Source organism: Carcharodon carcharias, chromosome 13, assembly GCF_017639515.1.
Source record: "Carcharodon carcharias isolate sCarCar2 chromosome 13, sCarCar2.pri, whole genome shotgun sequence".
NCBI lineage: Eukaryota > Metazoa > Chordata > Chondrichthyes > Lamniformes > Lamnidae > Carcharodon > Carcharodon carcharias.
In genome coordinates, this window is record NC_054479.1 from 10,195,151 (window position 1) to 10,213,634 (window position 18,484).

At 41.4% G+C, this 18,484-nt stretch overlaps 1 protein-coding gene across 5 annotated transcripts in view; it reads left to right on the forward strand.

Moving 5' to 3' along the window:
- Positions 1 to 18,484, forward strand: part of arvcfb (ARVCF delta catenin family member b) — a 362,128-nt gene that overhangs the window by 144,751 nt on the left and 198,893 nt on the right. For 2 of the 5 annotated variants that reach the window (XM_041202618.1, XM_041202617.1), the window contains exon 4: positions 8,885 to 9,134. The exons of 2 other annotated variants lie outside the window; for them this stretch is intronic. In XM_041202618.1, the coding sequence (XP_041058552.1) occupies positions 8,925 to 9,134 (210 nt within the window). In that variant the 5' untranslated portion in view covers positions 8,885 to 8,924. Of the gene's footprint in view, positions 1 to 8,884; positions 9,135 to 18,484 lie in introns of those variants that run through there. One more of the 5 variants, XM_041202619.1, reaches the window with a different exon arrangement.

The window sequence follows — 18,484 nt, forward strand, 5'->3', positions numbered from 1 at the left end:
GCGTTTGAAACCCTAAGCATTAAATTCAACTGTGCTCTAACTATGAAGACCAGTGATGCCTGAACGTGTGCAATTGGATGAAGGCTCTGAGCAGTTGTGTATGTAAATTAGAAACTTAATGATTCGTGACATTGCAGTCAATATGTGTGACGCTGTTTTATATGTTGTTCACTGTGGTACATTTTAATACATTCAACACATATTTTGGGGAATAATGTTGAAATAGGGTAAAGAATCTAATTGCAATATTGGAGCTGTTTCATTTATCAGGTTTTTCTTTAAGAAATCTCTTCCTATTTTCACCAGTACACGCCCCCATCCCCATTATTGTTCTGAACAATTAGTTGCTGGGATATAATTTCATGGGTTCACCCTGGTGTAGTCCTTGCAAATGACCATCCTTCATGTGAATTTTAACAAGCTGTTCAAACACCAAAGGTATTACAGCAGAGTGTGTTTGTGTTTTCACCATAAGCACAAGCAGTTCACACACTTGCAGGAGTGGATGCCAGCCAGTAGTGGGAATTTGGGTTTTCTCCCACTTGATGGGTAGCTAAAACCAGTTGGGATTACTGTATTCCTGGCATAAATCTGGATTTGCCTTGTCGTCTTGGTTCAACTCCACACTTTATACTGGTAAACCAATTGAGCTATCAATGGAGCCTCTTTTGAATAGATTTGAAGGAATAAGAAATATATTAGAGAGACAAGTACTCTCTTGGGCTAGAAACGTAACATAGGCTGTTGGCTTCATTTGGGCAGCTGGAGAGAAAGGATGACTGCAGTTTCTTTAATCTCACTGCCTGATTCGTTACCACTCATATGAAAGATGAGTAAAGCAAATTAAAAGTTTCCACTTAGAATTTTCCAAACACTGTTCATTATATCTGTGAGTATTCATATCAGAATTGCTAATCCTTGTGCCTAGTTTTAATTGGCGATTAGGTAGCGATGAGGAGTAGACAGTTGCTTTCACATTAAAAATGTGAACCTCATTTGGTGTACAGCATTCCAGATGCTGCATCTTAGAAAACAATGAGCAGCTAAGAACAGTTTTTTTTTAAGAAAAGAGCAATTTTTTTGTACATAGACATGAGTATTGAATGGACACATGAGGGAAGGAATAGCAGATCTGCCAAATTAACATTTGTGTTCAGAGAAAGGTGAAGTTACCCATTTTGGTAGAAAATGTATAGGAGGAAAGCAGAAATTTTTTCAGTGGTGAGAGTGGGAATTGATGGTTTTTGGGGACCTGGGTGACCTTGTATATCAGTCTTTGTCTAACCATTTCACTTGGGGGACCGCATTTCCGTTTTTTCCTCACTCAAGGGGCTGTTGAGCAAGTTTTGGAAAGGTGAGATTTGGCACAACTTTAAACTGGACTTCAAAAAAATGTATTAAAAGAAACAATTGCTGAGCAAAAACAAAGCAATGTCAGAGCAATAAATTGTCAAGTTAAATAAATTAATAAAAATTACCAGAGTATGAGGGGTTTAATGTGTGTCCCCGACTCACTCCCAGGCACTGGATTCTCTCGGCTCACTCTCGCACTCATGCTCGGTCTCTCGCTCATGCGTGCCTTTCTCTCTCTCTGCACCCCACTGGCCATGTCCCTCCTGCCGACCTGGAGCTCCACAGCTTCTCATCCCTGGGCCTCTCTGCTGGTGTTTCCTCCTCGGGGCACTGGCACTCTAGTTCCCTGCTGCCAGGGCTCTGCCACACACAATCCCCATTGCCTCCCCCGAAAAAACAATTCTCTTGTCAACAAACTCGCCGTTCCTGGTGTTCCCTGCTTCTCCAATCGGGGACTATTTATATCCCACATTTGCTGCCTTTAGGCTCACTGTGATGAGAAAATGTGAGGTTATGCACTTTGGCAGGAAGAATAGAGGAGCTGAATATTACTTAAGTGAAGAAAGACTGCAGAAGACTGTAGCACAGAGGGATTTCGGAGTCCTTGTGCATGAATCCCAAAAAGCTAACATACAAATTCAACAGGAAATAGGAAAGGCAAATGGAATGTTGGCCTTCATTTTAAAGGGAATGGAGTATAAAAATAGGGAAATCTTGCTAAAACTATGCAAGGCATTAGAATACTGAGAACAGTTTTGGTCCCCTTATCCAAGGAAAGATATACTGGCGTTGGAAGCAGTCCAGAGAAGGTTCATTAGGTTGACCCTGGGGTATGGAGGGATTTTCTTATGAGTGGTTGTGACAGTTGGGCCTGCACTCATTGGAGTATGGAGGAATGAGAGGTGACCTTATTGAAACATGTAAGATTTTTAGGGGGCTTGACAGGATAGATGCTGAATGGTTGTTTCCCCTGGTGGCAGAGCCTTGGACCAGAGGGTATAATCTCAGAGTAAGGGGTCGCCCATTTAAAACCAAGATGAGGAGAAATTTTGTGTCTGGGGGTGGAATTCTTTACCGCAGAGGGCTGGAGAAGCTTAGTTGTTAAGTGTATTCATGGGGGAGATAGACAGATTTTTATTCAGTAAGGGAATTGAAGGTTATGGGGAAAAGACATGAAAGCAGAGTTGAGGATTATCAAATCAGCCATGATCTCTTTGCATGGCGGAGCAGACTTAATGGGCCGAATGACCTACTTCTGCACCTATGTCTTATGGCCTTATGTGAGCCTAATCAGCAACAAACACGAGTGAAACGGCCGATGATTGTTGGAGTAGTTCTTTGTATAATCTTACGTGTTTGACCAGCAGTTTGAAAACTGGCTCTGGGGGCCACATAGAATGGGTTTGGGGACTGTGAATTGGGCAAGTCTGTTTATATGCATCAAAGAAAGTTAACATGGTCTGTTTATATGCATCAAAGAAAGTTAACATGCAGGCATCGCAAACAGTTATGAGTAGATTTATGGGGTGGTAATTGGCCTGATTGGATTTGTCCTGCTTTTTGTAGAAAGAACAGAATTGGACAATTTTCTGAGCTTTGTCAAGTAAATGTCAGTGTTGTAGCTTGACTGATACAACATGGTTGAGGGTGGGGACAGTGTTCAGGATGTGGGGGTTGCTAGTGTGGGAACATGCTTTCAGTACTGCAGTCAGGATGTTGGCAGAGCCACATAGCCTTTGCTGTATCTCCCTATACTCCTTTAGGCTGGCTGCACTGTTGAGCTCTTGGCATCTGACATCCTTCCCCTTTTGACTTATCCTCCTTTTATACGCTCTTGGACATCTAGAGTGGGTGGGGGATTCTAGATTTGGAAGTCCCACCCTTTTTTTTTGTACGAGCATGTTTATTCTGAACCTGCTTTTATCATGTTAAATGTCTCCCACTGATTTGCCACTGACCTTCAAGTAGCTTTTTAAAGCCCACTTTTGCCAAATCACATTTCAACTTCATAAAATTGGCCCTTCCCTAGTTCAAATTGTTACTCTTGATCTAGTTTTACTCTTTTCCATAAATTTCTAACTGAATTACGATCATAACCTCCGATGCCCCTTCCGCTGGACTAGATTCATTCTCTATAAATAAGTCCAAAACTGCCCCATCTCTTGGGCTTGCTACATACAGGCTAAAAATGTTCTGAATGCATTTCAAGGATTCTGCATCCTCTATAACTTTATCAATATTTTTTTCTCCCAGTTAATATGAGGGTAATTGAAATCCCAGCACTGCTCAACAATGTACCTAAACATCTGACTGTTTTGGAGTCCATACTCTACTCTCTCACAAGTATGATTGCTCCTTTTTTTGTTCTTCATTTCAACCCACATGGCATCATTTGATCTTGTGTGGCTTGAGGCCAAATTTAGTTTGATAATGCTCCTGTGAAGCACCTTGGGTGTTGTGATACATTAAAGGCACTATAGAAATTCAAGCTATTGCTGAAACATCAGGATATGTATAACAGTAACCTGATGTTAGGCTGCAAATAATTGCCTGAGTACTGGAGTGATGCTGCCACTTGGCTATTTGCAGCTGTTCAATTATGTGACTGCACCCTGCTCACAGCTGCTTACAGTTACTTAGATGGAGGATTTTAGACAAGTATGTTGATCAAAAATTGCAGACTGAAATCTCCAAACCCTTGCCCTATTTGAACCTTAGCTATTAACAATCAAGATACCTGTCAATATAATTTCTGGGATATTATTAATGGATGATCGTACCGTTCCTCCTCTTTGTTCAACCATTCCAAAATGGTATTGACTGAGCCAGTTATGATCGGATACAGAACAAAAACAGAATTACCTGGAAAAACTCAGCAGGTCTGGCAGCATCGGCGGAGAAGAAAAGAGTTGACGTTTCGAGTCCTCATGACCCTTCGACAGAACTTTTATCTCTATGATCGGATACAGATTTGTTTTTCATCTTGGTGGGTCCCACTTTGCCAAATTTGAGGTTGTGAAAGTAACCCTGTGTGCCCCTTTATTGTACTGGGAAGTGCTCGAATCATTAAGTATATCTGCTTAGCAGAATCCCGTCTGTGTGCAATTAGTATCAAGGCCCCCAGGCTTATCTTTACATCATGGACTTTAAATTGGGTGAAAACGTGGCACTTAAGAGTCATTGATCGCATATTGGTAATCAAGTGTCTGTCTTTAAAATGCTATTGCATCTGCAAATGAAATTAAAAATCAAGTTGAATGGGGAGAAAGGGTAAAGGTTTTAGGTTTAAAAAGGCTTTTGAAAATAAGGTACAGAAAATAAATTTGATTTCAAGTAAAAATCAAGTAACACGAGCATATAAAATTGAGAGCGGTGCTGGAAGGGCAACTTTGTAGGTAGACTATTTTTGGGGAAATTTTTTGACAATTCTGCAATCTTAGAGTTCCCGAAATTGAAGTAGCTCATGACTGCAATTTTTTTTTCCAGTGTCAGTACTTAGCAGATGGCAATTTCCTGAACCTGCCAGAGGTTTAGACATCTGATTAATAGAGCTATTGCTATGACATATTCAGGGAAGACAATCATAGATATTTCTGGTTTTACATTTCTTACCAGCACAGAAGTTGCAGTAAATTGGAACTCACTGAATTCTATTTTCAGTGGAAACTTTTAATGACTCTTGACTTGATCTTACTGACAGGAGGAAATTTGAAACTTATTAATTGATAGTAAAAGTTTTGTTTGGAACTGATTCAAATATCAGCAATTCCAAATACTTGTAGCACTAATTTACACTGGCACAGTGCTCCCTGTGGAACATTCAACCACATTGACTTTATGTGGCCAACTCACTTGGAGCCAATTTATACTACAAGTGCACTTTGGAAAGTGCTTCTGTAAATTCGTTACTTTACACTTGCTCTGGTGAAATATCCATTTAATGTAGGAATGTTTAGTCAGCAGGGGGCAAAAGTAGTTGACCGCATCCTGAAGTGCATTACCACATTTTTATATTGTGATTCGCGAAGGGGTAGATCAGAGAATTGCACATTCCACTTGTACAGTGTTGTAAACTTCAGAGACAGACAGCCAATGGAGCAATGGTGTTAGAAGGATTAGGAATGTTTGGTGAAGACACAATCCAAGAAGTAGATTGCAAGGAGGAGGAGAAGTAGCTAGTTGAAAAGATTATATAGTCTATTTTAGAGCACATGGTTTTGCTGTAGTAAGGTCCCTCTACAATAGCAAAGCTAAGTGTTAGAATGCAAGGATGAAAAATGCTGCAGGGACAGAGGAGGTCAAACCCATTCATGAATTCTTGTGGAAAGATGAGGCTCTAAAACTTAATGGGTTGGCTTTCCAATTATGTGCAAATTAAGATTTGAGTGACACTTTTGGAGAAAAGGTTGGAATTTGTGAAGAATGGAATGGAAAGTGTTCATATGTCTGAGCTGGGCATTACTGCGGAGGTAGAAATGGGTGGCTTGAGTAGCGAGAATGTGTGTGTTAAAACACACTTTGGTGTTGATGAGGACATTCTAGTGACTCTGCTGGGTTCAGTCTGCAAGAGGAATGGAATCAGCTTAAGATTTGTTTCTGGCAAAATTTAAAGGTGACTGATTTTGTGAATTTTTTTCCCCCAGAGAGTCAGTTGGCTAAATGGTTTGATGGTTAAAAGACAAGCTTGTTATACGAGCTCTCCACAGTCCATTTTGATACTTAGTCAAGAAAAAACTTGTAATACGTTCACTGCTGTTAAGTTTTAATCATGCAGGCAAACAAGTTTATTACTGATTGAACCCTCTATTTTATCTGGCATTGATGTAAGAGCCTCTGATCTTTTGGTCCTGAAACAGCTGGTATTGGTGTTCATATAAAGACTTGTGGTGATGATGGCACCTTGAGTTGCAGAAACTTTGTCCATCAACTGCAGCAAAACTGTCTTGTAGCTTCTGGCCACTCCATCCTTGCATTCTTATTACATCCAGATCATGCTTTTGCCAGTTCCGAAGGGAGAGATGATTTTTGTGATTCACTTTTTTTATGTATACTTCAATGAAGCCTGTCATAGAACTCAAGAATCTCCATCAGTTTCCCACGAGTGCACATGCTTTCTGTATGTTCACACCCCCACTGCTTACCCAGGTCCTGAGGACTTGGATACAGTTAAAATGGTACAGTTTACCTGCACAGATTAATGGTGAAATTCCTGTTGCTTGCCCAACAAGAATTGCCCTAACAATTAGTGCAATGGAACCTAGTGATGAGCCCAGTAAAGTGAAAGGTTGATACCTCCAGTCCTGTTGATGCCTAGCTAGTCAGTCATCAACCAAATTTCTCATGGAAAGGTGACCTCATTCCTTTCTTCCATTGTCATGCTGCCACCATAGAGCTTTATATCAAAATTATTTATATGGCTACCTCACTTTCTGTCAGGCCATTCAGTCTGTCTTAGTTGATGACTCACCGAGTTCATCATTTTAGTTCCCGAGAGAAATAACCCATTCTCATCCTTCTCAATAACCACCTCCTCCACTGTATCCCATATTCTACAGATTTGTTCCACTCTACATTAATCAATTCTCTTTGGATTGCATGTCCTCAGTCATCACAACATCCAGGCTATTGCATTACAATGAATTGCTTCATTTTGATCTGTGTTTTGCTCTGAGAGAGAGCAATTAAACATTTTTGCAATTCTCCACAGTTTTTCCATATCTATTGTGAGACTAATCAACAGCTGTTGCTTCTTACCCCTGATGTCTCCATTCTTAATCTCTTTTATCCATCAACATTCCAAGATGATTTACTACTTGTGATCTCAAATGGAATTTCGACATTTCCCCCATGGCTAAAGTATTGACTTTACTCATCAGTGCCAAATGTCCCTCCCCCCACCCACCCACCCAAATAATTGAACTGTATCAAGCTAAATTATGTCCAAGGTTTAAAAGATAATCTCCTGTTTGGTGGAAACGTTTGCAGTGCTACTTTGATTACTGAATGGTGGATAGTTAATCGTTAATCACCTGTGTCTTCTATTCTCATCTCAGACTCGTCTCTTTTTAACAATGTAAAATGATTTTTGCTCCTGAATTTACCACTTTTCCTTGAAAGCTGTTAACAGGCCATCAGATGCACTTTTCCTACCACTTTGCCTCCTGTGTGGCAAAATTGAAAATCATCAGAATTTCTGATTCATTCTATCCTGAATTGCAAAACTTTGGAACTGTCACCCTTTTTACCTCTTTGACTTGTAAAAACTTCTAAATTAAACCAACTTGGCATCACCTCATCATTGTTTTCTGATGCAGCTATTTTTCTTGGGTGTTACACTGCAGACATTAGTGCTGCACTTCAGTTTTTTTCAGTAATTTAAAGAAAACCATGGTCATAAATTTTGAATGACTTTGGGTGACCTTTTAACTTTGAGTGTTTTCTTGAAAAATTCTTGTTTTCCATTGAATGTCAAACATTCTTCACTTGGTATTATTTTGAATTTGGGTTCAGGTTCACATGATATTAAAAGCAACATCCCAAGTGGTAGAACTGTTTTTTTTTAAATGATTGTAATACTGGGTTTTATGGTAAGAGATGTAGAATATTTAAGTTGAAATGTAATGGCAAATCTTTTTAAAACCTTAGTAATACCACAGTGGGAATACTGGATTCCAAATTATTGGATGCTGAGACAACAGAAAGGAACGTGACAGATTCACTAGAATGGTGCTTGTTGTGAAGAAATGGAATCATTCAGAAAAACTGTGGCTGTCTTTCTGTTATAACCAGAGAGATTACACAGTGATTTGATAGAACCAAATTTTGATAGTCAAAATTATGAAAGACTGGGACAGATTGGTTGGTTAGAAATGGACTGTTTCCAGTAATTGAGGGGACAACAATTAAATGCAAGAAATTTCGGGAAGCTGGGGAAACATTTTGCCACACAAGGTTGAGACTCCTGGGAATGCATTGTTAAAATTAGTGATTGAAGCTTATATCATTTCCGTATTCAAGAATAGGTTAAATATATGCATGATGAGATGAAAGGGCAACACTTATAAGATTCACAATAACGGATTCGGCTATATTTTCCTCTGCTAAATTTCAGAACAGTGGCTTTTGGGTTCATGTTTTGCCCATTTTTTTAAATGTCTGTCAAACTTCTATATTTACTGTTGCTGTTTGCCTCAACACTTGCACGGAAGTTATGATTTTCTGACTTGAATGCTTCACCTGTTAGCTTGCTATTCCTATACTCTAACTTATTTGTTTCTCCCTCTTTTTCTGCAGCTTTCTGATTCTGCTTAAGACTGTTGGTGTGCTTTCCAAATCTACTTTGTAGCTGTAGCAGGTGATTCACATTGTTAACTTTGGGGAAAAGTTAAACCTCAGCTAATGTGTCTTAATTAAACCTCAGCTAATGTGTCTTTTGCTTTTATTAACAATGTATTAATGATCTTTCTAACTTTCCTATTTTTAAATAACAAGTTTTACTAAGATCTACTAACCTCTAACCCTTGACCCTAAGGTTGCCTGATTAGTCACCAGGCAAGAACCTCGGGACGATTATGGATGGTTATGATGTAAGATCTGCAGCTAGCATTCTAGCTTCGGTTAAAGAACAGGAGGCCCAGTTTGAGAAGTTGACCAGAGCACTTGAGGAAGAGCGTCGTAATGTTTCCATGCAACTTGAGCGTGCCACTATTCCCTCAGAAAGATCGAGTATATCCAACATTGACAACAGTGAGTCATTTGCATGGCAGCAGCTAGTGTTACAGGTAACTTATCCTTTAACTTTGACTGGACAGATTTTATATATTTTACGTCAGTAAGACCAAACAAATAGGTGTTATTTGTGTGCTAGAACTGCTGTAAATTCCTTACAGATGTAAATGAGAATTCACATTCTGAATGGCAGATACTGTTAGAATGAAACAGTAAAGCTCTGATTATGGAGATGGCAAATGGAACGTTAGAATTGTCTGGGCTTGTTGTGCTCCTATGAAGTGTGATATTACTTTGCACAAGCATATTTATTGGCTCTTTATCAGAGACTGGTTGTTTCTATGAGGACATTGTAGGGAAGATGTTATATAATTTCACTTGTGAAGACAGAAACCAGAAGCAAAATGTTTTGAGTCGAAATGTGTTGTGTTTGGGACCAAAATTCCTTCATATGAAGTTTGTGCAGTAAGAAAAGATTTGGAAAGCTAAGTCTTTCCCTGGAATTGTAGAAAAGCAGTTGTTTTACTCTTGGGTTTTTAAATTAGTTATGGGTGAGTTTGCTGTTTACATTGAAAGGATTCTCCAGAATAGTGCATTGATGCTTTAATACCCAGAGATTGGCAAGTATATATTGGGGAAACAAAAACTGGATATTTCCACCTTGTTTACAAAAGTTTCTCATGTTCCTGGTTCTCCAAAGCTGCTTGTTGGCTTTTTTTTTTGTCCATGCTTTTGATCGAACTAGAAGATGCATGCGACAGAGGTTGTGGTTATCTTTCCCCCAAATGTCTCCCCTCTCCTGATTTCAGAATCTTGTCATAATTTGTCAGCTACTTTGATTGAACGTATGGTCAATGTTATGCCCTTAAAGCTCCTTTGGTCTAGCATTGGACCCCTGTCTGCTTTCAGTAAACTATAAATGGTATGTGAAATGTTGCACAGCTCGTGAAGAAATGGAAAATGGCCCTCAGCAATCAAGTTGCAATAAGCAACCTCTTCCTAGCTGCTATTAAAGTAGTTTTAATAGTTTAATACAGAAGATGAGGTGAAATTGCACCATAAAATTAGCTTTAAAAAAGAATTTCAAACCTGTTAACTTGATCTACATCATGGGATGCATTAATGGTAATGCATTATCAGCACCAAAGCTGCTCCTGAATTGGCAACATCCCTCAGACAATAAGGATAGGTGATGTGGAAAAAATAAGGCACACTGTTATGTGGTTCTAGCTGCAACATATCATTGTTTCCATGTGGGACAGGCTTTCACACCTCAGCTAAAAAATGCTTTTTGCTGTCTGTGTGGCTGCACAAAGTGGAAAACATTTAGGTCCCCGAGACAATCCATATTTCTGTTATATTTGTTCAACAAGGGTTTTAAGGGTCACGGAACCAAGGTGGGGAGATGGGAATTAAATACAAATCACCTCACAGCACCTCATCTTCCGACTAGGCACTTTACAGCCTTCTGGACTGAATATTGAGTTCAACAATTTTAGATCATGAACTCTCTCCTCCATCCCCGCCCCCTTTCCGATTTTCCCCCCTCCTTTTTGTATTTTCCAATAATTTATATAGATTTTTCTTTTCCCACCTATTTCCATTATTTTAAAATGTTTTTCCATCCATTGTTTTATCTCTACCTTTTAGCCTTTTTCGATTCCTTCACCCCACCCCCACAAGGGATATTTGTACCTTGCTCGTCCTGCTTTCCACCCTTAATTAGCACATTCCTTTAGATAATATCACCATCTTCAACACCTCTTTGTCCTTTTGTCTGTGACATCTTTTGGTTATCTCCACCTATCACAGGCCCTCTATCCAGCTCTTCTTGTCCCAACGCCCCCCCCCCTTTCAACCAGTTTATATTTCACCCCTTTTTCCTTAGTTCTGTTGAAGAGTCATGTGGACTCGAAACGTTAACTGTGTTCCTCTCCGCAGATGCTGCCAGACCTGCTGAGTTTTTCCAGGTATTTTTTATTTTTGTTTTGGATTTCCAGCATCTGCTGTTTTTTGCTTTTATATTAAATATAAATAGATAGAAATGAATTGAGTGGTGCCATGGGCTTGAGTGATTGAATGGACTAGTGTCCCTATGTTCCTAAATACTTTTCAGTACTTCAACCTAGGACAAAATTAACACACACACAAGTCTTCTTGGCTAGCAAAGCATGTCGGGATCTTCCTCCCACAGCTTCCAACCTGATAGTTGCCCAACCTCGGACGGCCCGCTTCTATCTCCTACCCAAAATCCACAAACAGAACTGCCCCGGTAGACCGATCGTCTCAGCTTGCTCCTGCCCCACAGAACTCATTTCTCGTTATCTGGACTCCCTTCTCTCTCCCCTTGTCCAGTCCCTTCCCACCTACATCCGTGATTCCTCTGACACCTTACGTCACATCAACAATTTCCAGTTCCCTGGCCCCAACCGCTTCCTCTTCACCATGGACGTCCAATCCCTCTACACCTCCATCCCCCACCAGGATGGTCTGAGGGCCCTTAGCTTCTTCCTCAAACAGAGGCCCGAACAATCCCCATCCACCACTACTCTCCTCCGTCTGGCTGAACTTGTTCTCACGCTGAACAATTTCTCCTTCAACTCCTCTCACTTCCTCCAAATAAAAGGTGTGGCTATGGGTACCCGCATGGGCCCCAGCCATGCCTGTCTCTTTATGGGGTATGTGGAACATTCCTTGTTGCAGTCCTACTCCGGCCCCCTCCCACAACTCTATCTCCGGTACATCGATGATTACTTTGGTGCCGCTTCATGCTTTCGTCGGGACTTGGAAAAATTTATTAATTTTGCTTCCAATCTCCACCCCTCCATCATTTTCACGTGGTCCATCTCTGACACTTCCCTTCCCTTCCTTGACCTTGCTGTCTCGATCTCTGGTGATAGACTGTCCACCAATATCCATTACAAACCCACCGACTCCCACAGCTACCTCGACTACAGCTCCTCACACCCCGCTTCCTGTAAGGACTCCATCCCATTCTCTCAGTTCCTTCGCCTCCGTCGCATCTGTTCCGATGATGCCACCTTCAAAAACAGTTCCTCTGACATGTCGTCCTCCTTCCTTAACCGAGGTTTTCCACCCATGGTCGTTGACAGGGCCCTCAACCGTGTCCGGCCCATCTCCCGTGCATCCGCCCTCACGCCTTCTCCTCCCTCCCAGAAACATGATAGGGTCCCCCTTGTCCTCACTTATAACCCCACCAGCCTCCGCATTCAAAGGATCATCCTCCGCCATTTCCGCCAACTCCAGCATGATGCCACCACCAAACGCATCTTCCCTTCACCCCCCCTATCGGCATTCCGTAGGGATCGCTCCCTCCGGGACACCCTGGTCCACTCCTCCATCACCCCCTACTCCTCAACCCCCTCCTATGGCACCACCCCATGCCCACGCAAAAGATGCAACACCCGCCCCTTCACTTCCTCTCTCCTCACCGTCCAAGGGCCCAAACACTCCTTTCAAGTGAAGCAGCATTTCACTTGCATTTCCCCCAACTTAGTCTACTGCATTCGTTGCTCCCAATGTGGTCTCCTCTACATTGGAGAGACCAAACGTAAACTGGGCGACCGCTTTGCAGAACACCTGCGGTCTGTCCGCAAGAATGACCCAAACCTCCCTGTCGCTTGCCATTTTAACACTCCACCCTGCTCTCTTGCCCACATGTCTGTCCTTGGCTTGCTGCATTGTTCCAGTGAAGCCCAACGCAAACTGGAGCAACAACACCTCATCTTCCGACTAGGCACTTTACAGCCTTCAGGACTGAATATTGAATTCAACAACTTTAGGTCATGAGCTCCCTTCCCCATCCCCACCCCCTTTCTGTTTCCCCCTTCCCTTTTTTTTTCCAATAAATTATATAGATTTTTCTTTTCCCACCTATTTCCATTATTTTTAAATATCTTAAAATCTTGTATGCTCTCCTCTCCTAGAGCTATACCTTGAATGCCTTACCATCCATTCTTAATTAGCACATTCGTTTAGATAATATCACCAACTTTAACTTTAACACCTGTGTGTTCTTTTGTTCTATTGTTGACATCTTTTGATGATCTGCTTCTATCACTGCTTGTTTGTCTCTACAACCACACCCCCCCCCTCCACTTCTCTCTCTCTCTCTCTCTCTCTCTCTCTCACACACACACACACACACACACACACACACACACACACACACACACACACACACCCCCCCCCCCCCCCCCCCCCCACACCTTAAACCAGCTTATATTTCAACTCTTTCTTGGACTCGAACTCAAGTTCTGTCGAAGGGTCATGAGGACTCGAAACGTCAACTCTTTTCTTCTCCGCCGATGCTGCCAGACCTGCTGAGTTTTTCCAGGTAATTCTGTTTTTGTTTTGGATTTCCAGCATCCGCAGTTTTTTTTGTTTTTTTTGTTTTTGTTTTTACGTTGGGATATAATTCACTATGCCATGGCAGTAGTTTGCTAATTTATGCACATAGTTCCCGAGAGATGGGAGGAAGCTGGAACACCAATTATCTTTGATTGCATTTCTGTCAAGCCTAGTGATGTTTAAAGAGTAATGTTGAGTGAGGTCTTGACCAAGGCTAAAATGGAAAAGGTGCAAATGATGAGCACTGCCCTTGCTTCAATGCTGATTGATCAAAATTCTCCACTTGGACTGCCATGGCTCAAGAAGGCAGCTAGCCTTGCTACCATCTTCTCAAGGGCAATTAGGGATGGGCAATGAAACGCACATCCCATGAAAGAATTTTTAAAAGGAATTGCATAGAATGTACAATGCAGTAACAGGCTGTTAAGCCCAATAATTCTTTAAAGTTCTATATGAACCTTCACCCAATATTCTTCATCTCACCCTATTAACATATCAATAATTGAATAAGCTACATTAACTTCCTGTTTGTGCAATAAACAACAGCCACTTCTCGTCTGTGAATGTTTTGTCTGTGTTTCTCAATCTGAATGTTAGTTGTTTTTTTTTAACAATGACCCTAACACACTCAGCGAAAGCTCAATCAGAGCTCAGCTCGCTTTTGCTACAGAGTGCAAATCAGCCCATTTAATTACAAGGAATTGCTCTACAAAGACAAAATGCTGTAAATGCTCAGCAGGTCAGGCAGTATCTGTGAAGGGAGAATTTCAGATTGGTGACCTTCCATCAGAGCAGTTCTGATCAAAGGTTGCAGACCTGAAATGTTCATTTTGTTTCTCTCTCCACAGACGCTGCCAGATCTGAGTATTTCCAGCATTTCCTCTTTTTATTTCAGATTTCCAGCATCCACAGTATTTTATTCTTGTACTGTAAACACCTACCCCATCTTAATGAGAGTAGAAAGTTAACAGTTCTTGCTGCTTGGTCTCACTGACTTAATTTATTACTATATAGGCGGTATACAATTCAACAGTAAAAATTGAGAAAAATAAGTTTTGAGCAGTCTTGAACGTTTTGATGTAATTGTGAATAATGAATCCAGAAGGGCCGCGTGATAGAAAATGCAGCAGATACATTTTGCGTTTGTTGCTGACCAGATCAGTTCTTTAGTCTTGGTTTATGTCGGATTAAGAACTGAGAAATGGAATGCAATACTTTGACTAAATTTAATATGCATTTTTTTTCACCTATTATGTTCAAAATAAATTTGCCTATTGAGGAAGAGAAGTTAGTTTGACTGCAGGAACTTATTTTTATATTTTGTAGCAGAAATTTCAACTTCTTGAATCATTTTTGATTTTGTTCCTTGTGTTTTTGAGTTTAATTGTGACAACCAATTATCTGATTTTTTTTCAGCTGATGGCTGAAGTTTTAAATCTGCTTTGCTTATTAATTGTAAATTAATATATTTTTGCTAAATATGGGGGAAAAAATGTTGGTTATGTGAAATGTTACATGTTGTGAAATATTTCCTGTGTCACTTTGTCTGATTGCAGTCCTGTGAAGCGCCTTGGGACATGTCATTACATTAAAACACTTCATAAATTTTTGTTACTTTGTAATGTTGGTATCATTATTATAACCTTGCAACCCAGCTGCAAGTTAAATGAAATAATATATGCACTTATTGCAGTCATGTATCACTTGATGCAAATTATCATTTATATTATAAGACCAGAAGACATAGGAGCAGAAATTATAGATCACGTCCTTCGGAAATTTTTTTTACATCTGCTTGGGTACATGGGTGCTGTTGGACATTGTTTTCTAAATAGTTAGGCTGTTGGTTCAACAAGGAAGTTGGCATTGTCTACAGGAATTCATAAAACAGTAGAATATTGTATTTTTTTTTCAAAAGTCCCACTAGAATGATAGCGCTATCAGTAACCTGGTAAAACTCGAAAGTTCCATGGAAGTAAGTGAGAATTCATGTCCTCCTATTCTGGTATAAAGTACTGCTTAGCTGTGCCAGATTTTTTTTCCTTCTAACAATGAATTGTGTATATTAGTCATAATCTTGGGCTTTTCAATCAGCAAAGAAGACATATGATGGTCATCTTCAAGTTATTAAGATAGAAAGAATGGAAAAATCTGGAACAATTGTTTGGATTTATGTTGAGAGTTGGATGCAGGGTCAAGCTAGTAAAAAGGTGCATTTCAGATTTAAGTAAGAAAAATTTCCTTCAGTGTGATCCATATTTGGAATGGAATTATAGAAAGCAAATTAGTGGAAGCAAAATCATCAATCATTTGAGAAATAATTGGTTACTGAAATTAGGGGAGTTCTAAAATGGCTGAATTGTAGTCTTCTGTATATTTACCTTATTAGAAAGTAGCATCTTGAAACTAGAGTCTGCTGGAGTAAATATGTGTACTATATTGGTGTTGTATGTTTAAGGATAATTAAGGGGGTTTCATTTATACATTGGAGATGGGATCTAGTAAATTTCTTCTCAGTGAGATTTTTGGTTTCCGTTTTTCTTGATTCATGGGTTGTAGATGTCGCTGGCTAGGCCAGCATTTATTGCCCATCCTGAATTGCCCTTGTGGTGGTGGTGAGTTGCTGTCCTGAACTGCTGCAGTCCAGGTGGTGTAGGTACACCCACAGTGCTGTTAGGGATGGAGTTCCAGGATTTCGACCCAGCGACAGTGAAGGACCAGCGATATATTTGCAAGTCAGGATGGTGAGTGGCTTTAAGGAGAACTTGCAGGTGGTGATGTTCCCATGTATCTGCTGCCCTTGTCCTTCTAGGTGGTAGTGGTCATGGGTTTGGAAGGTGCTGTCAAAGGAGGCTTGATGAGTTCCTGCAGTGCACCTTGTAGATCTTGTAGACTGCTGTCACTGCTGGAGGGAGTGAATGTTTGTGGATGGGGTGCCACTCAAGTGGCCTGCTTTGTACTGGATGGTGTCAAGCTTCTTGAGTGTTGTTGGAGCTGCACTCATCCAAACAAGCATAGAGTTTTCCATCACACTGCTGACTTGTGCCTTGTAGATGGTGCACAGGCTTTGGGGAGTCAGAAAGTGAGCTGCTCCCCACAAGATTCCTAGCATCTGGCCTGCTCTTGTCACCATAGTATTTGAATGGCCAGTCAAGTTCAGTTTCTGGTCGATGATAACACCCAGAATGTTGATAGTGGGGGATTCAGTGATAGTAATGCCATTGAATGTCATGGAACGATGGTTAGATTCTCTCTTGGTGATGGTCATTGCCCAGCCCTTGTGTGGCCCAAATGTTACTTGCCAATTGTTAGCCCAAGCCTGGATATTGTCCAGGTCTTGCTGCATTTGGAGATGGACTGCTTCAGTGTCTGAAGAGTTGCAAATGATACTGAACATTGTGCAATCATCAGTGAACGTCCCCTCTCCTGACCATATGATGGAAGGAAGGTCATTGAAGAAGCAGCTGAAGGTGGTTGAGCCTAGGACACTACCCTGAGGAACTCATGCAGTGATATCCTGGAACTAAAATGATTGACCTCCAGCAACCATCTTTCTTTGTGCTAGCTATGACTGACCAGCAGAGATTTTTCTCCCTGCCCATTGATTCCAGTTTTGCTAGGGCTCCATGATGCCATACTTGGTCAAGTGCTGTCTTGATGTCAAGGGCAGTCATACTCACCTCATCTCTGCAGTTCAATTCTTTTGTCCATGTTTGAACCAAGGCTGTGATTAGGTCATGAGCTGAATGGCCCTGGCAAAGCCCAAGCTGAGTGTCAGTGAGCAGGTTATTGCTAAGCAAGTGCCACTTGATAGCACTGTTGATGACCCCTTCCATCACTTTACTGATGATTGAGAGTAGACTGATGGGGTGGTAGTTGGCCAGGTTGGATTTGTCCTGTTTTTGGTGTACACATACCTGGGCAATTATCCAGATTGGCAGGGAGATGCCAGTGTTGTAGTTGCACTGGAATAACTTGGCTAGGGTAATGGCATGTTCTGCAGCATAAGTTTTCAGTACTAATACTGGAATATTGACAGGGCCCATAGCCTTTGGACTATTCAGCTGTAAAGAACATATGTTTTTATTTATGTAGACTGTGGATTAAAATTACAATGGCTGCAGTTTGGCAGGAACAGTGTGAGGGATATATACAATGCTGTTGTCCTGGAACACTGTGCCATGAAAGACAGGATGGTGCCGAGGTAGAGCCTGGTCTAATGGAGAACTGCCTGGCAGCGATATTTTATTTGGCCCCTGACCAGGTGACTAGGGTTTGTGTGAGAGCAGTGTAGCAGACCAGCTCCTAGCCTGAAAAGAAAAAGACCTAAAACCTCTTGCTGCTGTGTGTCAGATTCCAATAATTCTACAATAATAGTTAGCTGGCTTTTCCTCCTCCTCATCGCCAACCTGCTCTCTGTCTCTGAAAACCCCTGTCAAGAGACAAAGGGGAAAATCACTGTTAGAGACATTGAAAGGCAAGTGCTCAATCAGTGAACTAAAGACTGAAAGTGCTGGAAGACCACCTTATGTCACCAACAAAGAACTGGAAGGATTTTGGAAGACATCGATCAAAATCAACCCATCAATCCTGTATTCCAGAATTGGTGCTCTTGAACTGTTTTATCCCACTCTTAAAATCCATGATTTTGTGTCTTCTATGTGTGTACAGAAATTTAATAAGGGGTAGTCTCTCTCCATCTCTCTCTCGCTCTCTCTCTCTTTCTTTGGCTCGCTCTCTCTTTCTCTGGCTCTCTCTCTCTCTCTCTCTCTCTCTCTCTCTCTCTCTCTCTCTCTCTCTCTCTCTCTCTCTCTCTCTCTCTCTCTCTCTCTCTCTCGCTCCCGCGCTCTCTGGCTCTCTCTCTCGCGCCCGCGCTCTCTGGCTCTCTCTCTCGCGCCCGCGCTCTCTGGCTCTCTCTCTCGCGCCTGCCCTCTCTGGCTCTCTCTCTCGCGCCTGCCCTCTCTGGCTCTCTCTCTCGCGCCCGCCCTCTCTGGCTCTCTCTCTCGCGCCCGCCCTCTCTGGCTCTCTCTCT